Source organism: Podarcis cretensis (assembly GCF_951804945.1).
Source record: "Podarcis cretensis genome assembly, chromosome: 3".
In the NCBI taxonomy this organism is placed as follows: Eukaryota; Metazoa; Chordata; class Lepidosauria; order Squamata; family Lacertidae; genus Podarcis; species Podarcis cretensis.
This window is the reverse complement of record NC_137172.1, coordinates 83,862,590-83,879,327: the sequence shown is the minus strand read 5'-3', so window position 1 is coordinate 83,879,327 and position 16,738 is coordinate 83,862,590. Positions and strand designations below refer to the sequence as shown.

The 16,738-nt window shown below is 41.7% G+C and overlaps 3 protein-coding genes across 10 annotated transcripts in view; 2 read left to right on the top strand and 1 right to left on the bottom strand.

Annotated features, from left to right (window-relative positions):
* The first annotated feature begins 28 nt into the window (after window positions 1-28).
* Window positions 29-5,249, top strand: RWDD2A (RWD domain containing 2A). Of its 3 annotated transcripts, XM_079970552.1 has the most exons (4): window positions 29-505; window positions 3,716-3,940; window positions 4,477-5,098; window positions 5,195-5,249. In XM_079970552.1, the coding sequence occupies exons 1-4, from the start codon at window positions 386-388 to the stop codon at window positions 5,230-5,232; spliced, it is 1,005 nt and encodes a 334-aa protein (XP_079826678.1). In that variant the 5' UTR covers window positions 29-385; the 3' UTR covers window positions 5,233-5,249. The 3 variants fall into 3 exon arrangements, with proteins under 3 accessions (XP_079826678.1, XP_079826677.1, XP_079826679.1); XM_079970551.1 differs by having other exon boundaries at window positions 4,477-5,249; XM_079970553.1 differs by lacking the exon at window positions 29-505 and adding an exon at window positions 1,052-1,826 and having other exon boundaries at window positions 4,477-5,249.
* Window positions 5,250-6,566: 1,317 nt separating this feature from the next.
* Window positions 6,567-16,738, bottom strand: part of ME1 (malic enzyme 1) — a 119,814-nt gene continuing 109,642 nt past the window's right edge. For both annotated transcript variants that reach the window (XM_079970474.1, XM_079970475.1), the window contains exons 12-14: window positions 15,384-15,557; window positions 9,428-9,526; window positions 6,567-7,178 (exon numbers count right to left, since the gene is read on the bottom strand). In XM_079970474.1, the coding sequence (XP_079826600.1) occupies window positions 7,011-7,178; window positions 9,428-9,526; window positions 15,384-15,557 (441 nt within the window). In that variant the 3' untranslated portion in view covers window positions 6,567-7,010. The remainder of the gene's footprint in view (window positions 7,179-9,427; window positions 9,527-15,383; window positions 15,558-16,738) is intronic.
* Window positions 9,533-16,738, top strand: part of PRSS35 (serine protease 35) — a 160,440-nt gene continuing 153,234 nt past the window's right edge. For all 5 annotated transcript variants that reach the window (XR_013837255.1, XR_013837256.1, XR_013837257.1 and 2 more), the window contains exon 1: window positions 9,533-10,728. The gene's annotated coding sequence lies outside the window, so the exon portion shown is untranslated. The remainder of the gene's footprint in view (window positions 10,729-16,738) is intronic.

Here is a 16,738-nt window from a genome sequence, read left to right as displayed (position 1 = left end):
AAGCAGGATTGGAGCCCAAGGGCCCTCTCCCTCCCTCCCTCCCGCGGTTTCCAGCCTTTGGCAGGAGAGAGAGAGAGAGCGCGACCGCCCGCGAGCTTCAGCTGGGGCAGCCTTGGCCAGTCCTTTAGCGGGCTTCCTCAGAAGTAAGGCTGTGCTCGGGGTGGGCCTACTTGTCCCCTCTAGGAAGCGGCAAGCCTGGCTTTTAAAACGAACAGGCCCCGCTTCCCAGTGAGCTCAGGGTGAAAAAATAAAATGAAACGGTAACGTATCTTAACCGCAGGCAACACGGTTCATATAGAATTTGAATTCAAACCTCCCTCCGCTGCGCCTGCCACTGAAGCTCCCTTCGCGCGCGCGAAGCCCAAGCCCTCCTTTAGCGACGCGCATGCCCAAGAAAGGCGCTCGCGCCGCCAACATTTCGCCTCCTGGGATCACGTGGCTGCTCAGGTGTTTCCATGCGCGCGAGGGGGGGCGTGGTCGTTCGCATGCGCGGGCCTCGCAAGAGGTACGTTGGTTCGGAGGGTCCCCGCCGCCAGACGCTGCGCTCCCTTTGCCTCTGAAGGAACGAGCCAATCACTCGCTTCGTCCCTAAGAGCGTGGGCTGATCGGCCTCGCTCCCGGTGTTGAGGGATCTGGCGGCCGGTTCCTTTCGATGGGCTTCGCAACGTCCTCCGCCGCGTGCTTATTGGAGGGAGGGAGCGGAGCCATTTTAATTCTGCACCGATGGCTGTAAGGGCGGGTAATGGCCGCTGGAGGATTTGCCGATGCCTCCCGCTCTCAGATACCGCTGGTGGAGCCTCTTGTCTGGCTTCAGCAATTATTATCATCCCACGGCAAGGGCTCTCAAGAGCCTGTTGCTTAGCAGTTTGGGGACTGCGTGGAGTGTGCACCACATGATTTCTCCACATTGGAACCTTGTTCACACGTTAAGCTAAACGTTCCAAGCTGTGTATACGTGCCTACACGTTTGTCTGAAAGTGTGCCCTTGATCATTTTTGTACAGTTCCACTGTTGCGCATAAAGATATGCAGTTGGCGTGAGTTGAATGTTATATTTTAATAACTACAAGTGTACACCTGAACTATTCATGTATGCAGTTGTACAGATTGTATACATGTTGGATCTAAGGTGAAGAAGGGGCAGGGTACTCTAAACTGGACACAGTATAGATTACTAACCCTTCATATACTGTGAGGTCTAAAAGAGAGGTGAATACATTGTATTGTACTTCTTGAGACATTTGGTTGTTCACCAGCAGAGAGGATTTTCATTAGATCAGGGATAGGTAACCTGGGGCCTTCCAGTTGTTGCAGAACTAAACATCTGTTGTTGCTGACTATGGCTAGGTTGACTAGGGCTGATGAGAGGGCCTCAAAGGCTACATACACCAAAAACACCTCAAAGGCTACAGACTCCCATTCCTAAATTAGATGGACTTTTGATCTGACCCAGAAGGGCAAATCTTACATTTTTAAATTGCAACTGGAACTGCCACATAAAAACAGTAAGATCATACAGCTGGGGTGGGGGGAATTGCTGACAAAAGCAAGTGGTACATTGGTTTTCATCTGCTATTGTTTGGTTTCGCCTACCTTCTACAGAACATCTGCCTACTATGTGATGATGTGCTTGCATCATAAGTCATTGGGTGGGATTTGCAAGTTAAAGTGAAGGGTCACTATCATAGCCACCAATGATAGTCTGACAAAACTGAGTCAAAGCTGACTGGAGAGCGCTCTAGCTGAGCCTCTATGGAACATTCATTGTTTGTATTGGACTCTCAGAACAAATGTGAGCAGCTTACAATACATTACAGATTAGTTAAGGTGGAAACCCATCAGTTGACTTCTCTGGTTTGGGGAGCCCACCTTGAAAGTGGTATTTGAGGCATATGTTGTTCAAATGTGGGTGTCAATATCTTCTAACCAGTGTTCGAAATTTGCCAGGTGTCTTTTGTACCTGATTATCAGCCGTTCGCAACCAAGTGAAGATGCCAGGATGCCACCTGACATCTTCACCATTTGGAGATGCATGTCTGGGAATCATTGAATCAGTTTTATTTTATCTGCACAATCAGAATTAATTTCAGGAACCAAGATGCTTTTTCTGTGCAGGCTGAGCAAGAGCAGTGATCAACGTTGTAGTTAACTGTTAAAGCTTGTCTTCACTTACCCCACCACCCTGCTCACGGTTGTGAAAAATATCCTTATGTTATGAATGTCACCACTGAGAAAAAGAGGTAGGAACAGACCAATATATATGTGGACTGTCCCTGGATCAAGTGACTTTTCTTTAAGTTCTCAAAATTCTTAACCTAACTGAAGGTCACCATATGAACTAGCCAGATGTTTAACTGATAAGCCATCACAGTCAATCCATCATTTGAAAAATAAGACTAGAGCTGTCTTGCCCCAAAATAGCAACTAGACATTCCCTTTAGGCGACAGTAACCTTGGTTTAAGGAGCCATTTGGCGCCTAGCTTATATATCTGAGTTCCTAACAATGCTTCAAACCAAGATGTCTTTAACTAGGCAACAGCTGCTGGATATAAGCTTACACCTGCTTTGCTCTTTCCTGGTCCTTTTTACTTACCGTATTTTTTGCACCATAACACTCACTTTTTCCCTCCTAAATAGTAAGGGGAAATGTCTGTGCATGTTATGGAGGGAATGCCTACGGGTGGCCATGCCTACGGATTTTCCTCCTCTAAAAACTACCTGCGTGTTATGGTCGGGTGCGTGTTATAGAGCGAAAAATACGGTAAAACAAAAGAGCCTGTTGGACCAGACCACTGGCCCATCTAGTCCGACATCCTGTCTGTTTAGAGGGCAACCAGATGCCTATGGAAAGCCCCAAAGGACCTGAGTGTAACACACTCTACTCTCTAATGATTCCTAGAAAGTGGCATTCAGAGGCATACTGCCCAGTGTACAGAGCTAAGCCAAGGTTTGGGTTAGTGTGTCATCTGAACTGGGACTCGCTGTTATGTTAACCTCCTTCCTCACTAAGCACAATCTGTAGCCTAGGTTTGTTTACTTGGCAGCAAAAATGAACAGGTAGGAGCAAAGTGGCCGCAAGCTCATCTCCAAGAACCTGCACATTCATGAGATCCCAATGTGCCATAGTTTGACTTACCATTTTGTGCAAACCTGGCCAGCAACTGTTATTTAGCTGCCAGCCAAAGACAATACATTAAGAAGGAAGAGAAAGCAGTAAGAGAACCACTTAAAAGTACAATGTGTTTTCACTGCAAACAGAACACTCAGGATACTTTGCATGGATATGATTTTCACTGTGGAAACTGGATAGTCATTAATGTTTGTAATTTTATGACCCGTGCAAAATTGAATGCATGAATCAATAATAATAGCACTAGGTCTTCAGCTGCTTCCACATCTTGTTGGGATTCTTCATATCCATTGTAATTCACTTCATGTGTTTCTTAATGTTAGAACTGGATGCATTTATGGCCTTGGTTTTATTTGTGCAACTAGTCTCTTTGAACTCCTTGGACCCAAAACCTAAATCTTGTTGAGGATTATAGGCTTCATTGTTATCACAAAGTTAAAGGAGTGTTTCATTTGTTCAAAACTATTTTGTTCCGGCTTGGACGACTTTTATCAATTACTTTGCAATCTGTATTGTGGGGTGGGTGGGAGAGAATATTAGCAGACATAAGAACAACATTATTGATACGATCTCTCCCACCTGCAGGTGGCTGACTTCACATCTGTAACAATGTGCAGCATAATAAAAGAAAGACTTGAACTTCAAATGGCAGAATTAGAAATGCTTTTTTCTATGTTTCCTGATAAAGGAGAAATAACTCTTCAGGATGAAAATAATTTCCATAATGCTCAGAAATATTTGAACAATACAAGTGAAAATCTACCACATATAATTGAATATTCAGTTGCCGTTACTATTGATGAACCAAAGGTGAGATAATCTGTTTTGGGTTGGGATGTTTTTCTTTGCTTTATTACCTTTAAAAAAACATAATATTTTACTTAATTATTAAATATTTGTGCAAGCATTTCTACCTTCAATAAAGCCAACATGTATTTTATTGAGCCAATATATTAACTTAAGCCAGTGTACTATATTTCATGCCCACAGCTGGAGTTAGCCTTAGCCATTCATGCTTCATTTAGTCACTTCTGTATTAAATTACAATACAGTGGTACCTCTGGTTGTGAACGGGATCCGTTCCAGATCCTCGTTCGCAACATGAGCAAAACGCAGCCCGCGTCTGCGCGGGTCGCGATTCACTGCTTCTGCGCGTGGCGTCATTTTGCGCGTCTGCGCATGCGGCGAAACCCGGAAGTAACCCTTTCTGGTGCTTCCGGTTTGCCTTGGGACGCAACCTGAAGCAAAGGTAACAAGAGGTATGACTGTACTGTGATGTGCTGCATGCAAAGCAGTCACTGAAGACTGGAAAGTTTTGTGAACATATGTTTGCTTTTTAATTTTAGGCAAGAGTAAATTTGCAGGTAGCCCTACCTCATGACTACCCCCAGGTGCCACCACACCTTTTTGCAAGATCAAGTGCTGTAGACAGGCAGCAACAACTGCAGCTCAACAAGGATCTCGCTTCTTACATTGCTTCTTTGGAGCCAGGAGAACTTTGTGTATGTGCTGCTGTGCAATGGTTGCGAGACAACAGCATAAGCTACTTACAAAACGGCAAACTCCACTGCAAAAATGTGCCAAGGGAGAGCAAAGTTAAAACGTTATTCAGCCGGATGTGGATTTACAGCCACCACATCTATAGACAAGAACTAAGGAAAAAGATTTTTGATTGTGCAAAGAAATTAAATCTGACTGGTTTCTGCCTAACTGGCAAGCCTGGAATCATTTGTGTGGAAGGTGTCAAAGAAAACTGTGAAGAATTTTGGCACGTTATTAGATATCCCAACTGGAAACACATTTCCTGCAAACATGTCGAGAATAGAGAGATTGACGGAAATGGGGATCACCTGCGTCTCTTTCAGACTTTTGAAGATTTACAGTTTCAAGCCCATGGTGACTACGGCCTGAGGAATGACTATCACATGGACCTTGGACAGTTCCTAGAATTCCTTAAGGGTCATCAAAGTGAACATGTATTTCAGATCTTGTTTGGCATTGAAGGCAAATGTTCTGACAACTAACAATAAGCTATGTTTTTAATTTTCTTGTCTCTGTTAATAGAAATGAAATCCATCTATGAATCTGCCGCAAGAAAATAAAAGTATGGATGAGTGAATGTGACAAGTAACTTAAAAGGGCACGCACAGAATCTTTGTTTAGTACTTGAACAGCTAGCACATCAGTTTGTAATTTTGTTCAGAGCCAAACTTCTCAAATTGGCTGCAAGAGTAAGGGGGCTTGATTTGTACTGAGCCAGATGAATGCTGCATCTAAGTCCAGTCCTGACAGGCACTGTTCCCCACAATCTAAGGTGTCTAGGGGAAGGAGTGGACAATATTTTTGAGGTGAAGGGGGAAATGGTTGAGGGCACTAACAGTGGCCAGGGCCAAAGTGAGTGGGCACACCTCTTTTTTCTGTCCTTCCTTAAGCCATCATCAATTCCATCCCTTCTATTCATTTTCTCTCACAAACATGCACTCACAGCAATCCATTCACTCCCCATTTCCCTTGTATCGCCATCTCCCCCATTCACACACCTTCCTTTCAGTTTTCCATCCAAGGTGGGTGGAGGGAAAGAGGCTCCTTTTTTCCAGCCTAGAAATGAAGGAAAGGAAGCAGTAGGGGCAGGAATTGAGTACAGTGGTACCTCGGGTTAAATACGCCTCAGGTTACATACACTTCAGGTTTCAGATTCTGCTAACCCAGAAATAGTACCTCAGGTTAAGGACTTTGCTTCAGGAAGAGAACAGAAATTGTGCTCCAGCGGCGCAGCAGCAGCGGGAGGCCCCATTAGCTAAAGTGGTGCTTCAGGTTAAGAACAGTTTCAGGTTAAGAACAGACCTCTGGAACGAATTAAGTACGTAACCGGAGGTACCACTGTAATCTGTTTCGCCACTGGTAGCTCACAGTAGATGCCAAGGATGCATTGGGGACAAGGTTGTAGGAGACAGAGGGCTGCACTCAGGTTGTCTATCTGTGCTCTAGCGCTTCAAATACAAATAATTTCCAGCGCCATTAACTAAAGTTTGCAGATATTCAAGCTGAGGCACAAAGTAGCAGGTCCACAAAAAAATATTTTTGTTATCTCCGGCCCAAACTGTACAAAGGCTATATATTAGAAGATACACGAGCACCTCTTTTGGATGTTGTACCAGACATTGCATAGTTTACATGCTCATTCACTAAGGCATGGGTAGTTACGCTACGGAAAATCCAGTAACCTTCCTGACTGATGCCTCTTTGTCATTGGTTTATCAGATGGCTTCTCTGTTAAAAATGTGCACATGCCTAGCAAACTATTGACCCAAACTACTTTTCCTTGACTAGGAACATTTGATCTGGCATAAAAAAAACTTCTGGTTAGAGGTACTTAGCTTTTTATCTTTTTCTATAGGTGTCACAAGAAAAATATTAAAAGAAATAGCTGATACGCTTTTAAACTGATCATACTGATGATATATTGCTTTGTCATTTGTTTGCAAAAAAAATTCATCTGAACTTAAGCGCAGAACTGTAATATATGACCATAATTTCATACAGATGTCTAAGTATATGAAAAGTACATTGTAAATGTGCTTCTACAGTACTGCTCTGTAGTAAATTTAGCAGAGCCCCTTCAAAAGAAATATTTAAAAACTGCCTAAATTGATTTTTATTCTCTTAGGCATGTGCTATTTTAGCTTAATTAATTAGCTTAAAGTGAAAGAACTGTAACAATTCTACCAAAATTTCATGGCTTTAAAAAGTATTCAGTGCTGCTAGAAAAGAAAAGAAATATATCCTGAGTTCTGACAAATTGTGCTATGATTTGACAAAAGTTAAAAGCTACCAAATATCTGAGTGCTTCCAGTATTGGTGCAGTGCTGCTGTCTTTCTGTTAAAAGTTCCCAGTCTGTATTTTCATGGCTTCTTGGGGCCAGGTGTAAGAGTCTGTCAGAAAGCTTTCATAGTCAGTGCTATAAATCTGGGAGCGGATGAATGCTTCCTTGTCTTCTGGCTCAGGGTGGAAAGTGGCTGTGTTGTTGCTGTAGGCATTCTCTGCAATCTGAGAGAGCAAGACAAATCCCTCATTGTTAGACTTCTGCATTGAACTGAGAGGTAGCATAGTGTATAATGAAGAAAGTTCAATTTTTGGATATCAGGTATCAGATTCTTATCAGACTGATGCCAATGAAGCTATAATCTAGCCATGAAACGATGAAAATATGCACCCAATTTTCTGGAAGAGATTGGCAAAATATACATCTTGAAATGAATTCTGCTTTAGATTCTTTTTCTTGGTTGGATTGTATTTCACACTTGGAGAAACAACCCCAAGTTTGTCACAGAATGCATTCTCAACAGGGAGCTGCTGTTAATTTGGGCTCTCTGATGAGTGTTCACATATGGTAAGTGTTTTTATACATGTTTGCCATGGTCACAATCCTCATTTTCTAGATGAAAAATGGTAATATAATGTGTGAACTGGCTCTTTATAGCCCAGTCCTCGCCACCCCTGCCTGTGGACATAACTGGCACTGATTTCCTTGGGACATATTTCTAAGAGAGTATGTTTAAGAGCAGGGGTCAGCAAACTTTTTCAGCAGGGAGGTGGTCCACTGTCCCTCAGACTTTATGGGGGGGGCAGACTATTTTTTTTGGGGGGGGGGGAGAATGAACAAATTTCTATGCCCCACAAATAACCCAGAGATGCATTTTAAATAAAAGGACACATTCTGCTTATGTAAAAACATGCTGATTCACGGGCCGGATTTAGAAGGCGATTGGTCCGGATCCAGCCCCCGGGCCTTAGTTTGCCTACCCATGCTTAAGAGTATACCTCATAGTCACTCCAGCAAAAAGATCTCTAATGCACAAGGCACAGGTTTCTTTGTAAACAAGGGGCAAGTTTGGATCCATTGTAAGTACATTTTTAAAAAGTAGAATGGATACTTTCCCCCTACAGCAAGGTATGAAAGCATCCAATTCTCTCCACCTAGATAAATTTACCAAAACATATTTATTGTAGCCAAAATGATTTCGGAAAGCCTAAGAAACCAAACATGAGCTGACTTAAGAGAAAATCTTCAATCCTGTCATGCCAGTTCATCAACCCAACATATTCTGCTCTGAAATTTGCTTTCAAAATTAATCAGAACTTCTTAATTTATAGAGAAGGAAATTGCCTCCCATCGGTACAGCACCAATACTCTAGATCAGAAATACTGATGGGAGTTTGTTGCATACTCATTTCTTTTCTATATACATGTTGATAAGCATTCATTTTCTCACATCTAAACATATCCCTATAAATGTAGGTTACTAAAATATATCTGAATATGTTTTTGAAAATATTTCTGTGTTACATATGAAGGTGAGATGAAGTCAAATGTTAGTGTTTCTTGTGTGTCTTTTTGCTTTATTAAGCTGGAGAGTATTACAAGATAAATATTTCCAATTCAGATAAAAACCAGGAGACTAGAAGCTAGATGGATAATACACACCCATCAATTATACTTACTATTGTTTCTAACTTAAAATTATTCCTATAACGAAACAAATTTTCTAGAGCTGTTCACAAACATTTTTGCCAAACAAAGAATGCTGGAGAATTTACGCAGAGAAACTTGCATAAGAGTGTTTTAACATCTATAATATATATATATTATAAACTTGAAGAGAGATGAAATATGACAACTCTTTCTAAATGCAGTTGGAATCAATTACTACATAAGCCTGAGGGAATGAGTTCATGATTAGAAGCTTACTGACAACAAAGACTGATCTTTACATGAAAGATTATCTCTATCCAGCTCAGCAATAAAAATAAACCAACCTCCTGGGAGATAAAAAGGAAATGAGGCCCAGAGGGTGAAAGATCAAGGACACAACTACACAAGGACCAAACTAGAGATTCAGCCATGGTCTGCTGTCCCTTTCCATTTTCATGAATTTGGACTGGTTAACCTTTCCTCCAGTGACATTTTTCCAAACCCCTGCAACTGCTATTCACCCCATCAGGGAAATCATATATGCCATGCAGTGTAGTGGAATATTAGCCTAGGACGGCTTGGGTTCAACTTGCCAGTCAGCCATGGAGCTCACCAAATGACTGTATGCCAGTTACTTCCTCTCAACCTAATTCATAGGGCTGTTCTGAGGATAAAGGGGGAAGGAAGAGAGAAAACTGATTCCTATCTTGAGATCCTTGGAAGAAGGTGAAAATATAAATGTATTAAATAATGAAATCCACCTTCAGTCTTTGACAAAACATAATAAGTCTATTCTTAATTAGGAAATGTAAAATGCACTTACTTTCACAGCAATTTTCAGAGAGACATCTCGAATTGAAACTAAAGGCGGATACAAACGGCCCTCCTCTAAATGTTTATCTGAGACCTGTTGACATATGACCTAGGAACAAAACATAAGACATGTTCTTTTAAGCTCTCATTAAACAGGTATTTTTATCTGAAAACCCACAGCCAAAAATTGGATGTATGCAACCATTTTTCTATGGCCAGCATCAGCAGCCACATCCTCGGGCAAGTTCCAGGACCCCAAGCAGCTGTCCCCTCTCTTTTATTTTCCTCAGCCCTGTTCTCTAAGCCACCATTTTAATTTCCCACAATGCTTCTGACAGCATTCTCCAAGGCACTGGGAAATTTTAATGGCAACAAGATCCAGCCACTCTGCATTGCTTGGCACACTGTGTCTGCTGAAGTCACTAAGCAAACCCTACAGGTCCCACCAAAGGGGAGGGAGCCCACCAGAGGGCACTTTGTCCAGCACCCCCTCAAATCTGCACTATTGGCAGCTTTTTTCAAATTTCATATGAACGTGTTCACAGAAATAAACTTCTGGACTTACCAAATCCCACTTCAGTAATGAAATGGGAGAATAGGATAAGTCAAACAGAACCATGTTCATCACCCAGAAAGCCCTCATGAGCACACCTCTTTTAAAAAGGTCTCTGATAGGGCACACAAGGAAAAGGATGGAACTAGTAAATAATTATTCATAGGCATGGGGGTGGGGGGTGTTAAAAAGACATTCTTAGTCTTACTCAGCATTTATATAGCAATTTTCCAGAGCATACAAAGTGCTTCTCAGTAATCATGCTGCATGCATCCTGAGAACCTACATTTGAAAATCTATTAGAGAGTTAAAAGAGATTAAGTTTGAGACATATAGAAACCAATACTCATGAGTGGAGGGCCAATGTATGCAGCATGGGTGGAAGTGGGATTATACTTGTCTGTCGTGGTTATTTATTTAGATAGGACACTGAGCTAAGAAGACAGAAATAGCAAAGCACTTTGGACACAGAAAGTACTGTGAGAAATCATTAACCACCACAACAAATATGTAGACAGTGACTGGAATCTGCTTGACAGAGTGCTTGACCCCACCAGTTAAATAAGGTTATAAAACGAAGGCAATCTCCCCTATTTTACTTCTAATCCACATCTAAGTAATTCCCAAGGAACTGGAGGAGCCACCTTGCCTTTGGCTCAAGCAGTGATGACAGACACACGATGTAGGACTATACAAGAGATGCCAAGAACTGACAGGCAAGAGAAGACCTGCAGGAAAGCTTTGCAAACTATGAGGCGGTTAGTGTTGAGAATTTAAAATATACAGTTTTATTCTCAGATTTGATCCTATAATAGATGGTTCTATGATCCTGATTTTCCTTCAGTGTTATTTTTCTTTCAGGGATACTTTTGAGATTACACACACACACACACACACACACACACACACACACACACTTGAAAAGCAGGAACAAGACATTACAATCAAAGTACAAAAATAATCAGGTACCACTGTTAACGCTAAAAAAGCTAAAATAGAATAAAATTCTAACAAACCAGAGTAGCTAGTACAAGTAAGATGAGCAAAAGAAAGAGCAGAAATCACCTTGCTGGAAAAGCAAAGTTACCATATGTCAGGACATAATGCATCAATACCCAAACAAGCAGCAGAATTTTTACTCGGAGAAAGAATTGCCTAGTACTATGAAAGTTGTACTTCCCACCTCCTCTTAACAGAGACTTGCAGCCTGGGAGCCATAGACGGCAAGGAATTACATGCAAGTGCGCAAGGTAGAGCCCTCTGTTTCTACTCTGCACCCAAGCCTAGAAATGTAACAAGCTAATGCAGAAAAGACAGGGCTCTCTGTCTCTCCTCTGTGAGACACCCCCCAGGCTATTATTTTGGGCTAATTTACAAGGCAGGCTTAATAGGCAATAAAGATTGTGTGTCTTTTTCTTTCTTTTTTTAAGGAAATGGCGAAATACGCTACTGGCAATCATTATTATAGTATAATCATTTATTATTTATGAATCCACAAGGGGGAGCTAAAATAAAAGGAGATATAAACCTGTTTGTTTTTCCTGTGGCAAATCAGTAGGATTGCTTTTTCCTGGGATTTCTTACCCCTCACAGGTCAGGAATCATAGTTACATTTGCATACTAGTGCAAAGGGAGTCATACTGCTACGTGACATGTACTGATTTTCATCAAGTTACATACATTTAGGCATAAAAAGGTGGCAACATCCATTACCATATAATGAAAAGCCAACATAAGGATGGTGCCTGCTCTGTGGCAGGGTTGAATAATAAGAATTTCTGAACTGGAGAAATATTTTTCTTACTTTCCTTTATAATCATATTAAAAAGAAGGAGAAGGTTAGAGGCAGGCAGTAAATTGCTACATGAATTCATGAAAGATGGTGCTAGGCAAGTGGAATTTCTGATCACACACACACTTTTCATTGGTAGATTCCCCGACTTTTAAGGATCTGGCTCCTGGCCAGCGTTTCAGCCATACTTTTAAAGATGAAGACAAATCTTGAAAGATAACAGATAACACTCTTCTTACTGTGCCCACCAAGTGTACATTTAATGGTAGGACAACATCATGATCAGTGCAACTAAACTTCAAATTATAAACATGTTAATTTATTGTGCTGTTAGTTTCACTATAATGAGACAATACCTACTCGATTTTCCATGGATACTGTCCAAGAGTGAACACCTTGCCCTTCTGATAACATATTCTATCATTGAAAAGTTAATAGGGTGACCTCTGGAATGACTAAAGCATAGCATGGGCAGTCGCAATAATAATTTACCAGCTCATAATCCTTTGACATTTTACTTTTGCTTCATCAGGCTTAGAAGAATGCCGCTTGTCATCACATTAAAATTGCCTACAATTATGGCATTATAGTCTACAGGGCCCTAGATTTACTATCCACAAATCAATGCTGAACTCTACTTGGCATGCAAGTAAGAACACCTGAAAACAGGACTTGCTGTTTTTACAATGACTAAACTGTGTTTTTATTTATTTTTTAATCAGTTTTAAATGGACAGGTGACAAATTAAGAGACCCATAGGTTGTGTACACATGTAGCCTTTGTAAAAAGCACATGAGTTTTTCTCATAGTGCACTTTTGTACGTAGCAGTTTGCAGTTGTACACACCTTTGCATGATAACGTCATCTAAAGTGGCAGCTACTATCCATGTTGTCTGTACACATAGCTGGGAATGTTTTCAAACTAAAGTGCAATAGTTTTCTCTATTCCTCTTCCTTCAATTAGTGTTTTCACAGACCTTTTCTTGGTGTGTGTGTGTGTTTGACATACAGAAGATATATACTGGTACACACAGCTGGCTAAGTTATTGTACTGCTTCCTCTTTTGCCTATTTTATTCATAGACAAGTTAAACATGGTAAGGGGGAGTGGCACAGCTCCACAACACCAGTAGCTCTGCCTCTGTAAGAAATGGCCTGAGGAAGTGTCCTCTGTGTACACATGCAGGCACATGCACTTGCGAAGTGCATTATCAACACAAACTGGATTATAACTGTTACAGCAGAGTGTGCTTTAGATTGACAAGTAGTATGGGACAGAGACAACATGAGGATGATGTCATGTGCACAGCACCCCAAAAAGGCGCTTGCATCCAGTACTGAATCCACATGATCACACAGTGTGCACATACCCACAGTTACAAATAGAAACTCATGTTCAAACTTTTCCTATTCCTGTTCATTACAGACTCTTCCTCTAGCAAGCCATGGCAAGAGGTTATCTTTTTAAAAGATTCCCTGGTTAAGATCCATTGTACAGGCTGGCTTTATATCGTTTCTTCTTTTGTTTTTCCATGGACTGTATCAAGATGGGTAGAGCAATCCAAACTATCGGAAGCCAGCATAATTTATGCTGGAGTAAATCATGCCAATGTAATTTACTGCTACTCCAAACTCTTTTCAGGAACAGGTCTACTCCTTAGCCTGGCAGAGAGAAAGCAAGCCTTTAAAATAGTTTGATTTACACTACCCTTTTTGCTAGTGCAATTTCCACTGGGTTGCTAGGTTGCATGATTGAGCAGAACACAGTTTGGAATGGGATGGGTCTCCCCCATCCTGTCCTGCTCCTGCCCCTTTTCAGGGCCTTGGTTCAACCAGCTGAGTCCCAGTTGAGCTGCTGAGCCTTGGCTGAGTCAGGATGAAGGACTTAGATTGGAGAATCTCCAACTGAGCCAGATGTGGGACTTCAGCCAGAGAATCTGCCCGTTCCAAACGCCATTCATCCCAGGGATCTCAAACTAGTTTACAAAAGATTCTCATACTTAAAAATACATTCAAGTTTGGTATCTGGAAAGCATGGGTATTCCTATGGTGCCAGGATTATTCAGGTAGCATCTCCTGCTCTCAATTATGCATTGTGTGAAGAGATAAAATGCTTATTTATTTATTTATTTATTTATTTATTCATTCATTCATTCATTCATTCATTCATTCATTCTTTACCCCACCCACCAGACTTGGTTGCCCCTGATACTTCTTCACAGGTCAGACACAATTGTCAAACCCATTACTTGACACTAAAGTTTGCAGAGCATAATTGAGACCAGACGTAAGTGCTCTTGTAGCTGCAATATGACTATGAATCAGACTTTGAGTCATTAGGAGAGTATGTGCAGGGCAGAGATATGTGCACACTGTAATCTTAAGCATGCCTACTTTGAAATAAATCCCACTGAGTTTAATGGGGCTCACTCACAGTTAAGTGCATAACCTTAACATTTAACGAAAGACCAAGATGGCAAAATCTGCACTCAGTGTCACCATCAACAGATGTCTGCCTGAAGAAGTTATTTTAAAGTATCGCTATCTTTTCTAGTACTTTCCACTCCTGCTAAAAGAGTCTGTAAAAGAAACCAATTTTTGCTGACTTCCTCTCAATTTTGACATTTGAGAGGCTTTGCATGCTCCACCTTTCATTTAAGAAGTTTCCAAAGTACTTTACAAACTATACATATGAGCCCATTTGAGAAAGTTTAAGAAGCCATGTCTTTTAAAATAGACATGGCAGTTTAGGGCAGAGAATTAAGACTTGCCATATCCAACTGAAATTACAGGAAAGGTTTTAGCCATGAGGATAAAATTAACCAACTTATCCTCAGTCACCTCCTATGTGAAGGATCACTGCCCATCTTGGCTGGTCAAAGCTAGTGGAGAGAGTCTGAGCTTATTCCTGATTTTTGCACATGGAAGGTCCAAATGGTTCCCTAGGGAAAAACACCTTGATGGAAAATTGTAACACCTGGGGTTTCTGTGAGGAAATCTTGCCATTCTTTAAACACACACACACACACACACACACACAGAGAGAGAGAGGGGGGGGGGAGCAGCAACAAATTACTTGCTAGAGCAATTGCTGCCAATTCTCTGCTAGAAGAAATTCACAGTTCTGCATGATTTTACATTCTGAAATAAATAAAAGGTTCAACAATACTCCTTCCTCCCTCAAAACAATGTAAGAGAATCACCCAAAATTAGGACTCAGATGGCTTTGGTATATTAACCATAGGCATGTGTCCCTCAATACACATTCAGTCTATGTAATAGGAGAAGTACTGCTTTTGTTTCAGCGCTGGTTTAATCCATCAGATTTCTGATTAATTCCTGTCTCATTACCTTACACTGCGACCATTACACAGAAAGTATCAGTTTCAGTGTTTCAGATAGTATTCAGGTATGTGTGGCCAGGGAAGATGGTGTGGTCTGGAGAGAGTTCTGAGGGCCAGATTCTGAGAGTCAGGATGGGGGGGCACATTCAGTCCTCAGACTGAGGTCCCTCACCCCAAACTACCAGTCTGAATGCCCTACAACAACATGCTGTCATTAACTGATGTGCCATACATGTCTTTTTCGGGGCAGACATTATCAGGTATATAACAGTCAGTACCTCTGCAGTTGTGAGGAAAATTTCTTCACTTATATGTCTTAGTCCACATGCAACAACTCCAAGGGCAACTCCTGGAAACACATAAGCATTGTTACCCTGTCCAGGAAAAAATGTGCGTCCATCTGGAAGAGTGACACGATCAAAAGGGCTTCCACTTGCAAAAATGCCACGCCCCTACAACAAATGTTTTGCAAATGTTAGTGGATGGAGGAAAATCAGAACCTGCATCTATATCTATAAAACAGTGTTTTCATAAAGTAACTACAGTATACCAGAAACTTACACAAAAGTCACAAAACAAGAATTCTGCAATTTTAACTACAGTCATATCTCAGGATGAATACGCTTCAGGTTAGGCAAATTCAGGTTGCGCTCCGCGGCGACCCGGAAGTAACGGAGAGCGTTACTTCCAGGTTTCGCCGCGCGCGCATGTGCAGACCATCAAAATGACGTCACGTGCATGCGCAGAAGCGCCGAAACGTGGCCCGCGCAAGCGCAGACGCGCAGACACGGGTTACGTTCGCTTTGGGATGTGAACGGGGCTCCGGAACAGATCCCGTTCACATCCCGAGGTACCACTGTATGTCTCTCTCCGGTCGGTGCATTGTCAGCATCAAGGCAAGTTCCAAACCAATCTGAACCCAGTAGACTTTTGTATCATAATGTCTCTTTGTGTCTGATATCTTGCTGAGACCTTTGATAACAAAATGGAATTAAGTCTATTTCATATGATATCTATTACTTTATTTTTCAGTTTTGGAAGAATTGGAATTTAGTATCTTCAGAACTAGTTTCAGCCATCCACATAAATGCAAGTATGCAAAACTGAGATTCACATTATGACTATGTGAGATATATATAAAGGCAACCCCTCATTTATGTGGGGGTTACGTTCCAAGGCACCACACATTTAATTGTACAGTGGTGCCCCGCAAGACGAATGCCTCGCAAGACGGAAAACCCGCTAGACGAAAGGGTTTTCCGTTTTGGAGGCGCTTCGCAAAACGAATTTCCCTATGGGCTTGCTTCGCAAGACGAAAATGTCTTGCGAGTTCCTGCAGGGTTTTTTTCCTCCCCCCCCCTTTTTCTAAGCCGCTAAGCCGCTTATCTACTTATCCGCTAAGCCGATAAGCCGCTAAAAGCCACTAATAGCGCTAATCCGCTAAGCCGTCAATGGGCTTGCTTCGCAAGACGAAAAAACCGCTAGGCGAAGAGACTCGCGGAACGGATTAATTTCGTCTTGCGAGGCACCACTGTAGTTGTGTATATTTGAAACACAATTGAAAAAGTCTGCAAATATCCTGTTCCCGCCCCCATCTGTTCTGCCCCTTTTTGTGATGTTTCTGGGTTGCTTC